The sequence below is a fragment of the Macaca fascicularis genome, chromosome 5, assembly GCF_037993035.2.
Source record: "Macaca fascicularis isolate 582-1 chromosome 5, T2T-MFA8v1.1".
NCBI lineage: Eukaryota > Metazoa > Chordata > Mammalia > Primates > Cercopithecidae > Macaca > Macaca fascicularis.
Genome location: NC_088379.1, coordinates 186,917,528 through 186,930,251, shown reverse-complemented (window position 1 = coordinate 186,930,251; position 12,724 = coordinate 186,917,528). Strand labels below are relative to the sequence as shown.

At 46.1% G+C, this 12,724-nt stretch overlaps 2 protein-coding genes across 27 annotated transcripts in view; one reads left to right on the top strand and one right to left on the bottom strand.

Moving 5' to 3' along the window:
• The window catches only part of TENM3 (teneurin transmembrane protein 3), a 2,750,454-nt gene that overhangs the window by 658,305 nt on the left and 2,079,425 nt on the right, over positions 1–12,724 (bottom strand). For 2 of the 18 annotated variants that reach the window (XM_015450589.4, XM_074040786.1), the window contains exon 1: positions 1,792–1,987. The exons of 14 other annotated variants lie outside the window; for them this stretch is intronic. The gene's annotated coding sequence lies outside the window, so the exon portion shown is untranslated. Of the gene's footprint in view, positions 1–1,189; positions 1,373–1,791; positions 1,988–12,724 lie in introns of those variants that run through there. 2 more of the 18 variants (XM_005556358.5, XM_074040785.1) reach the window with 1 other exon arrangement.
• The window catches only part of LOC141410361 (uncharacterized), a 61,546-nt gene continuing 49,846 nt past the window's right edge, over positions 1,025–12,724 (top strand). For 3 of the 9 annotated variants that reach the window (XR_012435246.1, XR_012435247.1, XM_074040796.1), the window contains exons 1-2: positions 1,025–1,604; positions 1,813–1,906. Coding sequence is in view for 3 of the 9 variants with exons in the window: in XM_074040796.1 (XP_073896897.1) it covers positions 1,049–1,604; positions 1,813–1,874 (618 nt within the window). In the remaining 6 variants the exon portion in view is untranslated. Of the gene's footprint in view, positions 6,891–12,724 lie in introns of those variants that run through there. The other 6 variants (XR_012435249.1, XR_012435251.1, XM_074040797.1 and 3 more) reach the window with 4 other exon arrangements.

The following is a 12,724-nucleotide window of genomic DNA, read 5'->3' as shown; positions in this document are numbered from 1 at the left end:
CAAGAGAAGGGAAAGGTAATGCCTCAACATATTTCTATTTCCAGTGAAAAGACCACCCAGTGAATTCTGCCAGAGTCTACCAATGTTTGACAAAATACATTGTCAGAAGATAAGAAATAGAGCATGATGAAGAGACAGTCCTGTTCTCGGGCATCCCAGCCGTTTGGGATCCTGTAAAAAGTCTAGGACAGCTCTCAGCCTTTCATTTCCATTGCACCTCCTCACACATACCTGGAAACTTTTCTCTACCTCCAAATTACAATGACTTCGGAAAACACACGTATGTAATGTATTACACGGTACAAGTACTTATCCTCCCTCCACAATAAAAATTAACAAGTTACCACTCCAGCTACCTTAAAGGTGAGGCAGTAAGAATGGAATCCAAGCTGCATAGTAAGATGCTCAGCAAAGATCAATCAGACACAACCCGCCTCAACCTAAAATATGTGAAGCTCTTTGTAATCGGTTGTAAAACACAAGAGGGACTTAGAATCTCAGTTGCAGGCTCATAAATTCGTAATTTTTGAAACGCCCAGCTCAGGATATTTTGTGTGTGTTTCCAGCCCCATCCAGAGTTTCCCGATCAAGTTTCAGCCGTGATCCACCACTCCCCACGTTACCCCTCGCCCCTCACTCTCCCTCCTTCACTCCTTTCCAACTTGGCTCCCTGGTCGCTGCAGAAGCCTTCTCTCCCCTGCCTGCCCCGGAAAGCGGTGACATCCCGGGGCTTTCCGCTCGCTGGAAGCCCCACAGGATCCTGTCAAGACGCCCCCGCAGAGGACACGGGGCCCCGCCACACAGTGGGGGCCGAAGAGGACCAGGCGGGCTCCCCTCCCCGCCCCCACCGGGCGCCCAGCCTCCGGGCTGCCCTCCTTGGGGGGCCCCGGGGCCCCGGGGCTCCCCAGAACCGGGGCACGGCGCCTGGCTCCTCGGGTGAGAGGCGCCGGCGAAGTTCCCACCTGAGCCGGCAGCCGGAGGTGGTGGGCGCGAGGGCGGGGCGGGGACTGGGAGGCCGGACGGCGGAGAGAGCCCGCGCGCCGGGGAGATGCCCCCGCGCCCGCCGCCTCCCGGGGCCAGTAGCAGCCACGCGCCGTCCCGGTTCGCGCTCGCCCGCTCCCGGCGCCGCGGCCCGGCACTAGGACCCCAGAAAGGAAGGAGGGCGCGCCGGCGGCGGCGCCGCACTTACCGCGCTCGGCTCGCCCGCGCCGCCGGCTCGCTCCCCGGCAGCAGCCGCCGCGTCCGCCCGAGCCGCGCGCACACCGCGCCGGGCCAAATTCAAAGGAGCCGGGCGCGGGGGAGGGGGGCCCCGCCGAGGGAGCGGGGAGCGGGCGCCGGCGGGGCGGGGGCGGGGAGGGGGCGCGAGTGTTACAACTTCCTTCCCTGCCCGCCCCCGGCCGCGCGGCCCCGGGACGCGGGAGGGGAGGGCGCTGGCGCGCCAATGAGTTCACTTTCTTTCTCTCCCCCGCGCTCCCCCTCTCCCCGCCCGCCGGCCCTTCCAGCCTCCTCCAAGGCGGCGGACCAGGCCGGGCCGGAGTTTTCGGGCTCGGCCCGCGAGCGGGAGGACCGGGGAGGCGAGGGAGGAGGAAGGCGAGAAGGGCCAGGTGAGGAGGCCCCCGGGACGCCCGGCCCGGGAGCGGCATCCAGGACCGTAATTGTGCGGAGGGGGACGCGCCGGGCCGAGTGTGCCCGAGCCCGGGCGCGTACACGTGTCCGTGTGTGTGTGTGTGTGTGTGTGTGTGTGTGTGTGCGGGAGTGTGCGAGGGAGAGGAGGAAAGGAGAGGAGCCTACCATGCGCTTCCCCCGGTGCAGATCGCGGGAGAGCCCAATCACGGGGCGAGCTGGACCTGGCTGTGATCATTTATAATCCTTGACTCCTCTGCTCCGCCACTTGTCAAGATGACAGGTACTTTATTTCTTCTTCTTTATTCAAAAAAAGAGATTCCCCGTTTACTGCCTTTTTCTGTCAAATGGGATTTGCCGGACTGAACCACGTTCGCCGCCCCTCCCTCCTTCCCTCCTCCCGGCCGCGTCGGGTTCGGGAAAGCACCGAGGCTCCCATGCTGTGACCAATCAGTGCCTCTACTACTCTCGCCGTGATTTAGGGGTCATCCGTGAATAACACTTCAAGCTGATGAATGGCTCTTGCCGGCTTTCGGCTCTGATGAGGGGTCTGCCCGCCGCTGATTGCAAACACTAATGAACTTACTGCGCCATTTGAAATTCACACGCACCAACAAAGTGCGGGGGTACGTGCGTGGGGGTCTGTCCTTTTCTGCTACGGGTGGCGGCGAGGCGGCCCTGGGGGAGGGGGCGGGTAATTGCTTTGGACTTAAGTGGAAACACTTCTCTGTGTAATCAAACCTCTAACCTTCTTAGAAAACTACTTTTCTTGATCTTCCGTAGGGTGGGCATTTCAGGTCAGCTGAGTCACCCGAGGAGGTGGGAGTGCAAGACACTGCCAGGAAGACGGATTCCGAGGCAGAAGGGTGTAATTAAGGATTTCCACCCCCGGTAGGCGGCCCGTCCTTTGCAGAGTCTCTGAAAATGACCCGCGCCTTCCTTTCCACAGTGTCCTTTCGTCCGAGACCGAAAAGCGCAAATGACCTTTGGACAGGGAAGGGAGGCAGTAAACACTCAGACTTCCTTACCAGCCCCATTCGGCACTGTAGCAGAACAATTGTCTGTCCCCTGGCTTCAAGCACCTAGGCCTCCGCCCAGCATCACCTTGCCGGGGCGGACCCGGGAGTCCTCCGAAGGCTCTACTCCCCGCTTTTACTACTCTTCCTTCTTCTCCATTCTTCCCTCAGATTAGCAGCCGAACACTGTCCCTGCCTCGATTTTGTTTGCTGTGGGAGGGAAAAAAAAGTTTGCTGCTCCTCCCAAGACACTGCCACTTTCTACCCACCGCAGCGCTGGCTCCCGGCTCCCCGCTCCCCAGCCCCCGCCCCCTATCTGCAGGAAAGTCCTCCCCCGGAGCTTCCGAAACTGCTGGAAGTTCCAGAGTTTTGTAGCTCCGAATGGGCGACCTGAGCAGAACTGCTCTCTGGCTCGGCGGTCCGTGGGATCCTTCAGGCTCCTTTCGGGTCCGGGACGGGGCGATGGCAGAGGTGGGGCATGCGCGCTTGGGACTGCCGAGTGCGTGCGACTCCCCCGTGGGCGCCCGAGCATCTCCCCGCCTTCCCCTGGGACCTGCAGTCCGCCGGTGGAGGGCTGAGACCCGGCGACCAGGCCTGCCCCGGCCGCCGCCGACCTGTCCTTGGAAGCGTGGCGGAGACTGGTGCGCTCCCAGCCTCCTCGCGCCACCGTCCACTTTCAGCTTCAGAGCGGAGGATTCCGCCGACCTGTACCTGTACTTGGCCGTTAGGAAGTCCACTTGCATTTTTAACTGCCGTGCAGAACCAGAAACAGATCGAGCACTGGGAGAACACGGACGACGCCTCCTAGGAAAGCCTGAACCTTTATGATAGTTTCTCCAAAGTTTGGGCTAGAAGGGAGGAGAATCCCTAAACTCGAACTAGTGTGCCCAGACCCACAGCCCGTGTTCCCGAAGTTGCTAAGTGCCCGAGCGCAGCGCGTTAAGTAGAGAAGTCTTGGTAGTAAGCGAACCCGATCCGGCTCTCGGGGCACTACTGATGGAAAGCAGCACACGCACATCCTTGCGGGAAGAATCTAGAGTCACCCTGGGATAGATCCATCTCCTTCTGCCACTGAATTTCACACTTGAAAAAGATAAGGTCATGGGGGCGAATTAATGATATCCCCCACTCATTCTAACCATTCTCATTATTAAAAAAAAAAAAAAAAAGCTTGTTAATTATGAAGATATGTCCCAGATATTACATGAAGAGCATGCAAACTACTTGAAATTTGAATCCGGACATGACCGTAAGGAAACTCTTTCATAAAGCACTTTTGTGGCCCAGTTCCCACACGCACACAAAAGTATTAGGTCTTTAAAACTTTTGTAAGTATGTAAGTGAGACTCCCTCCTACTATCTAGGAATACACAATAGAGATGAGACACTGCCCCAATCCTAAAGAGGCCAGAACTGAAGTGCTACATTGTGGTAGTTGGGGGATGCTGCTTTTTTCCAGCTCCTTTTTCCTAGAATCCTCATTACAGCTAACGCTGGTAATAAAGGTAGGAAACAATAGAACTCATAAAACTTAGAAATGGCAATAAATCTTGGCTCCTGTCTCTAGCCCAGTTCCTTCTTACATGAGATTCAAAGTTTTTCAGTATGCAATGCTGAACATTTACACTATGCTTGCAATATAGAAAAAAAATGCTCTAGAACTCATTAATACGGCCCTGCGCACTCTATGCCAGGCGTCGCTGGTGGACAAAGCGCGCAGGGGTCCTCCTCTACATCTGCCTGCGCCTGTAATCCAGGCAGCTTACGTGTGTTAAATTTGGGTCTGTCTCTCATACAAAGAAGTTCCATCATTTGAGGCCGTTAGGAAAAGCTGATGTTGTGCAGTGCCAAACTACTACACGCTTCCTCCTTCAAATGAATCCCTGGAAAGCAGAGAGGCAGCTCGCTACGTGACCATCATGCTTTTTGCCTCACTGAGCTGTTGTCAAGAGAGGGCGGGGATGGCGGGCAGCTCACGCCGTGCCCTCCACAGCAATAAAAACTGGAGCGAGAGAAGAAATGCAAGACATCGCTGTCTGTCTTGCAAGCCTCTGGCCCCTCTCAGCAAACTCTGCCCGGCGCAGCTGGTGACTTTGCGGTGTGAACGCAGCCGGTAGTGCTCGGGATAATGGGACGGAGCTGGCGGCGTCGCCCTCCCGTGGGCCCCTCTTGTCACACAGATGCGCAGCTCTCCACAAGGAAAATGTGGCCCAGCTCCCCTCGCCTAGCCCTACTCTTAGGAACGCATGCCTGGGGCCTTTGCAAGCCTCTAAAAAGTCCTTAGGGGGAAAAAAATGGGCGGAACCTCCGGATTCATTTTGGGGAAGAGGAGCCAGGCTCTTGCCCCACTACTGAGGCAAGGCCAACAGCACCCTGCCCTGCTGCTCCACCGCCTCCCTGTGGGCCAAGTCTCTGCCAAGTGGCGCTGCCCACCTGAAGGTGACGCCTGTCCATTTTAGTCAGCATCACATGCGCCTTCCCTTTCTCCCCTTTGGGGGCTGTCCGTTTTCTCCTCCTGTCCTGAAGAGCCAGCTTGGACCTGAAGGGGCCGGGTAGCAGCTGTTTGTGCCTCTCTCCCGTGCAGACTCGACGGTCTCCGCAGCCACTTCCTCCTTTGACACGCGAGGCTTTCAGGCGTGCAGAAGGGGACCGCCCCGCCGGGTGAGGCAGGTATTAGGCTCTCCAAGGAAACTTGTGGACATCACTCGAGTTTACCTATTCTTTGGACTTTGTTCCATCTGCTCTAGCAAACCTGAGGCCTGAGGCCTGCCTGCTGGGTTCAAACCCAGTGGCTGCGCCGGCTGCAACCTCTCCCCAGGAGACCCTAGGAACGATGAGGAACGGGGTAGAAATGGCCAGGGGAGCCAAATCTCAGGTACCTAGACCTTCCAGCTCACCCCTCAGGACCAGGAAAGCCAGTCACCCACATATGCCCAAAAGAAGGTTATGTCTCAACTGAGAACAGCAAATAGGTGATGGGCCACTTTAGAACACACGCTAAAGGCTGGTAGCCACTGAGCAAACCCCAAATTCTAGGCACCTGAGGTGTTTGCCTTACACAAATAGCTTCACAGTGAACAACACTAAAACTTAAATTTTACATGGAAGTCTCTCAAGTAGCCTTAAAGATATTATTGGGTGGGGTTTTCCCCCCACTGACAAAAAATAACTTATCCCTTGGCTGTTAGATTGAGGGAACTATAAAACAAATATTTTAATTCGATCACTGACAAAGTCATAAAATTAAATGACTGTTTGTAGAGGAAAATATGTTTTCATTATCTTAATTAAAGCAAGATAAGCCTCTCTCAATGTGCATGCATTTTGGAGCCACTGAATGGACTGGTGATGAGACGAAGCAACCTTTAACTGGGACCATGCTTCTCCAGTACATTTGCTTGTATTCCATGGCATAAACCTGGCCTATGCGTGGCTCCAACCTTCGGTGAAAAAGCATTTGCATAGCACCACCCAAGGGCTCCCTTGCTTTGGCTGGAGCCTCATAAAAGACTCCAGGTTTTGCAAAGCATTTTGAACACCAGCATCTTTTAACATGTGGAACTTTCGGTTTTGGTTCAGCTCTGTGAATGTGTTTAAAACTTGCTACATTACTCCACACTGAAAGCTGGAACCTTTATAATTAAGAGTTACCATGGAGTGCCTTTTAAAATCTGTCATATTTTCTATAAACAACTTTTCAGTGAGAAGCGTATATAGTGTACTCAAGGTAGGCATTAGCTGCTGGCAAGGTTTATGATAAAATGGTGACATTACAGGACAATTTTTTAGTAAAACAACATCCTTTAGATATTTTAGGTTCCAGCTTATATGTTAACTTGTAAATATAGGTTAAAAATATAGGCATCAAGTGACTATAATTCAGTATCAGACAAATTGAACATCTTTTTATTTCCCAGAAGTGCCCTACTCTTTCTCCTCCCTTTGGTGACCTGTTAGTCTGGAATGCCCTGCATCTGGAGCCCCTAGAACACACAGCTTTTAAAGCACCTATCAGTGATACTCTCCTTCCTTGGCAGTGCTTCCACTGTGTTTTCTGCGTGTAATAAAGGATGGCACTGTTTTTTGTATAGGTCTTTCCTAATAGCTGAGCACTCTTGGAGTGTGGGGGCTCAACCTTATGCCTCTTTGGACACACAAGCCTAGCCCATGGGCTGGCATATAGGAGCTGCTCAATAAATGTTTGTTGAATGAATGAGTGGATATACGAATAAAATATTTTCATTGTCTTTAGCCCTTCTGACTTTCTTTTTTAAATAGGGGTAAGTCATAAATAAAATTTACCTCGAAAATGTATTTAAGTACACTTTTTTCTTCTCTACCATCAAGTTTTTAATGGGACATCATTTTAAAATTCTGGTCATTACAACGAACCACTTTTGACCTTGGTTGGCTTTCCTCAGAAACATAATTTAAAGTAAAGACAAAAACAATGAGAAAAGGCAAAGAGATCAAATTTTGGTTTTCTCTTTTTCAGTAGGATATGATATTTATCGAAATTTGGAAACAAATTGTAGCAAGCACCTGTAACGTGTAGATACTCACGTTTTTATATTAAATATGACATTATTTATAAAACCCTATTGTCTTCTACCTTGCCTTTGGATTTTTAGTGGTAAGAAGTGCAGCGCCTAAGATGACTGCTTTTCATTTCTTCAAGACAAGGGTTCAGCTGGTATTGGGGAAACAATCTCTGTTTGTTCCTGTCTGCTCAGGAGGACTGTTTCTAATTGATCTGGCATGGAATTTAGTTGGAGATGTGTATGTTGCAACTGAAGCGCAGAGCCTGTGTGCTTTGTAAAGTGATAACCATATGGGCCTTATTGGAAACATTTGAGGATTTTCGACATTAACCTGGGTTAAATTGAGCTATAAATTCAACTCAAATGTATATGTCCTGACAAATTCATCATCACTTTGGATAGATTCAATCCATGCTCCCCTCAGATTAATAAAGATGATGACCGCTTATCACAAATGGAAAGATTTGTCGTGATAAAGTACCATAATGTTGTACTTTGCACTGTTTAAATGCAAATTGCCCATATTAAGCAGACATTTTCTACTGTTATCACTTTCAGTAGAATGGAAATGTTTAAAAATGATCTCTGGGTAAAGAAGAGGATATATAGTCAAATCTATTTCCTCTTACACCATTTTCAAGTGCACTTCGCTATCATCATGAAGATTTAATTAAGCAAGCTCAGCTAAGCTAAAAAAGCAAAGAGGCTGAAAGTTACTACTTATAGAAACATATTCAGGACTTATACAAAATAATTTATTTACTATTCTTCATTTAGGGATTGGAGCAACCACTGAAGGTTAAAAATACAACAGAATTCTATAGCTCCTTTCCCCTATTTCTGAATATCAAATTTAGAGCTTACACTTTTGTTACAGATAATAGTACTAAGTTATGGATGTTGATGGTTCTTCTCTTGCAGCTTTAAATTGCCTTGAAAAAGATACAGTTTCTTTAATTAAAAAAGCTGCACAGAACTAATCCCTCTAGCTGAAAAAAGAAAAGTTTTAAGCAATCTCTTTCTGCTCCGAGAGAGAAAGGCAGACAATACCATAACAGATCAGAAACATAAGCTATAGTGTGCAGCCAGGAGCACAGCAGGGAACTGAATACTGCTCCGACTGTGTCATTTTTTAATCCCCCATCCCAGTTTTCCCCGTCTGACCTCATGCTGAGATGAAGTTATCACACAAGACAGCTTTACTCTCACCAATGAATCCAACCCTGGATCTGTATTATCCTTAGCAGATCAAAACACCGCTTTCATCAAATAGCATTATCTGCATAAAAGGCATGCAATTGCCCGATAATTTCACCCAAACTATGCTATTCATTTAAAGGACACGAAGAGAAATGTAATTCATTCCTTTTGGGGGGTGGTAGAGAAGAGTGAGACTTGGGGAGAGGCAGAGGCTGGAAAAGCTAACTTACCCCCTTCACTCATGGGAACTTTTCTGTTTTTAACACAGAATCCCAAGAAGGGGTCCATTTAAAAGTCCCCCTACTCCTGCGCTTTAAGATTAATTGTTGGAGCAATTTGGTGCAGTTTGAGTGACAAAAGTGTAAGTTGTGTAGAAAACTGGCAGTGAGAAATTACAAAGCTTGCTGATATCATTAGCCATGCTTCCATGAACCCCAATAAAAACATCATATCCAGTAAAATTGGAGAAGCATAAGAATTAGCTGGACAACTGGATGAAGTTTAACACAACGTTGTATTGGGTGGGGGGGATCCTGACTGGAGATCTTTCTGTGCATTATGAGAAGTTTGAATCCTTACGGTGGGAAGACAAAATACATATTCCACAATTCAAGAGTTGACACTTTGAAAAATATTTAAGAAATCTTAGGAGTCAAGACTAGCGCTTTTTTAAAATTTAGAAAATACTTTAGCCTCTTTCAGACTGCCTTTTTCATCTTATGTTGAAACAGTGTTCTCATTTGCATTGTAGATTATATAAGCTGTTATAATGGGCTTCTCTTTAATGGATCCTAACTCCTTATTGAATGCCATCCGTTGTTTTGCTCAAGGTATGGTGATAGGTTAGAGCAATCAGCTACAACCATTTGTGTCAAGTAAATGGAATTACTAAGAAGTACTAAAACTCCCACGTGAGTATGGGTGACCTATTAGGTATATGTTAATATCCTTATCATATGTTTTACTCACCATAATTTCAATGATTTTACTTGAAAATGTAAATCTTCCACTCAGTGTGCTTTCACAACTCACTACGTAAACTGACCCTGCAAGAAATTCAATTTAATCTCTACCCTTCCATCACCCAGACAACAGCTATCCACAGAAATGTATAGGGCAAAGAATCAGAACTGCTTGAAAAAGAACAACATTAACATGCTTCAAATCAGAGGCAAGGAACACTCCTGGAAATTCATGAGGCAAGTGACGGGGCAAGAATTTTTCCCTTGAAAGAAAGAAACTGGTTCTAGAAGAAAGTAATTGTAGCCCTATTATTCGCTATCATTGCCACTTTAATGACATGTAGGTATGCCCTAAAACATTTCTATGCAATTAATAAACAGGTGTTTTGTTTTGTTTTTTTCCATACCAGCTTCCCAAAACTACAACTTGATACTGAAGTGCCCTGAGACTAAGAGTCTGTGTAGATATATGGTCTGCTCAGTACTAAAGCTCCAACCGATGTTTCCAAAATACAGCTTCACGACATACAAATTATCTGAAATTTAATGTGATTAAGCATTAAACTGTGGTATTTCCTTGAATTTAATGACAGTGCTATTTTCATGTCAAACTTGATTACAAGAACCAGCTTTCAGAGCAAACTGTTTAAAATCCCAAATCATTAACAGATCATTTAGGGTTCAGTCTCACAAAACTTCTTGTCTGTGAACTATCAACTAAAGATATGTAAGCAGAGAGGTGAGTTTCACATTTTGCTTACATATGTGTTGGTGGGGAGAGACTGAATCTACAAGTCACATTTCTGTCTGTTAATGCCAGGAGAGGAAAGATGTTTACATCAATACCACTGCCACTCTTAACAACATACTTACGATGAAGTTCATGCTCATAGCCTATTTTCTCAAAGCCTGTCATGGACCATTATACCCATTTGAAATGGACATAGACAAACAACTTCCTTAAGACTTTAGAAATTTAAAATACAACATAAGATTTTGATATTTTATTTCTTCTTTACTTTCAAGTCTATATTCAACTCATAGCTGATTTTTCTAAGAGACTAAACCTGGGTCATCCATAAATCCTGATGTCGGAAGTACATTAGGCCACAGTTGCATTAATTACCTCAGTCTGGAAGCCTAAACAGTCATCTTCATGGGTCATGGAATTCTTTGTTTGCTTAAAGATGACACCAGAAACACCACTACTCTTAGGGTACAAACGTCCCAAGTGAGGCAAAGAAAGATATTTCTAACAACATTCTAGGTAAAGCTATCCGCTGTCCTCTTGCCTAAAATTATGGATCATTTTTGGATTTGTTTTTTGTCTTTTTTTGAGACGGAGTCTCGCCCTGTCACTAGGCTGGAGTGCAGTGGTGTGATCTCGGCTCATTGCAGCGTCTGCCTCCCGGGTTCAAGTGATTCTCCTACCACAGCCTCCAGAGTAGCTGGGACTACAGGCGTACATCACCACACCCAGCTAATTTTTGTATTTTTAGTAGAGATGGGGTTTCACCATGTTGGCCAGGATGGTCTCAATCTCCTGACCTTGTGATCCACCCTCCTCGGCCTCCCAAAGTGCTGGGATTACAGGCGTGAGCCACCACACCTGGCCAAACTTTGGTTCATTTTTGGTGCTTAAGACAGCAAAGCTTGGTTTGCTCTGTGATGTGATGCATTTCTAAGAAAAGAGAGTTGTGGAATAAAGCCATGAAATATTAAAGGAGTCATATTGAAATACAGCAAGCTCCTACGGGCCATATGATCTGATTTTTAGCTTACCTGATGAAGATGTAGCTCTGGCTTTGTTTGCTTTAGTGAAAAACATAAGAAGCCAGGCATTTCTAGAGCAGACTGGGAGAAAGAAGAATCTAGCCTGGGCAGAGAAGCATCCAAATTTCTTTCTGTGTTTACCTAACACTTCTTTCTTAGCCGTATACTCCAAGTCCAGCACTTTTAATCCACAAAATCTATGAAAGACCAGGATTCACCTTCCCCTCTTTTATCCTTGGATAAGATATCTAGGAGGAAAAAAAAGTAGGCCATGAGAAGATTATAAGCTAAGAGTCCATAAAGAGGGAGGAAATTGGCAGTGAGAGAATCTGAGTTAGGGGAAAGAGAAGGGAGAACAAGCTTAAACTGAAGATAAACTAAGACGATACTGGAAGGAAGAGAGGGTGCGTGTGAGATTCCTAGCTTCGAGTCCTGGCTTAATGGAGCTCTGCATTTATCTTTAGTCTCTATTTACACTGATCAGTGAGTACTAGAATCTTGCCTCAAGAGTTTACAGTGTTACTTAGAAACTAGATTTAAATCAGGCCATGGTACAGGCAATATTTATTTTTAAACTTATTAGAAATCAACCTTTACTACATTTTGGAATAATGTTGATAACAAAGAGGTTCTTTATTGAAATTTGAAGATTATCTTGATGACAAATAGGCTGTAACTATCTATGGTAGCCCTGGACCAATAATTTTCTAATTGTTGCCTTTAGACCCCCTGTAATCAGAATCACCTGAGGGTTCTTGAGAAAATATACATTCCTGGGCCCTGTTTCAGCTGTAGGGAATCAGAATCCTCAAGGATAGAACCAGTAAATTAGCATTTTAAACAACTCTTCCAGAACATTCTTACTCAAAGGGAAGTTTGAGAAATATTGCCCTGGGTTAAATATTTTTCATAAAGTAAATATATATTTCAGTTTTAACATTTCCCTATTAGAAAGAAGTTGTTGCAAATAACTGTAGTGGAATTATTTTCAGGATTGACACATTCCCACTTAAGAAAGAAATCAAAATTCACAAAATGAAGAGGGTGAGAGTGTCTGCCAGGAGAAATTCCAGCTGAAGATTCAGTGACACTTCAAAATTCAATTTTGGATTATATTTTCTAAGAGTCATAAAATCAATGTTATAAACTGAGATGGCATTTTCTATGTATTTTAATACTTGGAACACTGTATACAAATTTTTGCTGGCTATCTTGTTTAATATTTTATATATGATTCTAAAATTATATAAATTTTGGGATGAACCTTTAAATATGTATTAGTTCTATTTATTATCAGAAATTAAAGAATGCTGTTTGTGAAGTGGAATAGAAACTAACTCAACTTGTGTAGCCTTTAATAGAAATCTCGAATAAATATATCAAAAAAAATTAAGAGCTTTATTTGGAAGCTAGGCATTTACAGGTCGGCATCCCATGCTATTTCTAGGATGGTTTTCATAAGCATTGCTTATGCTGAAAGCCCTTACATTTTTAACATAAAGCATTATCACTATCCTGCCATCTTCACTTCCTTCTTTTGCAATTACTTGTCTCTGAAGGATGTGACTTTTAACAAAGTACTATGATTACACTTAAGGATGCGACCCTG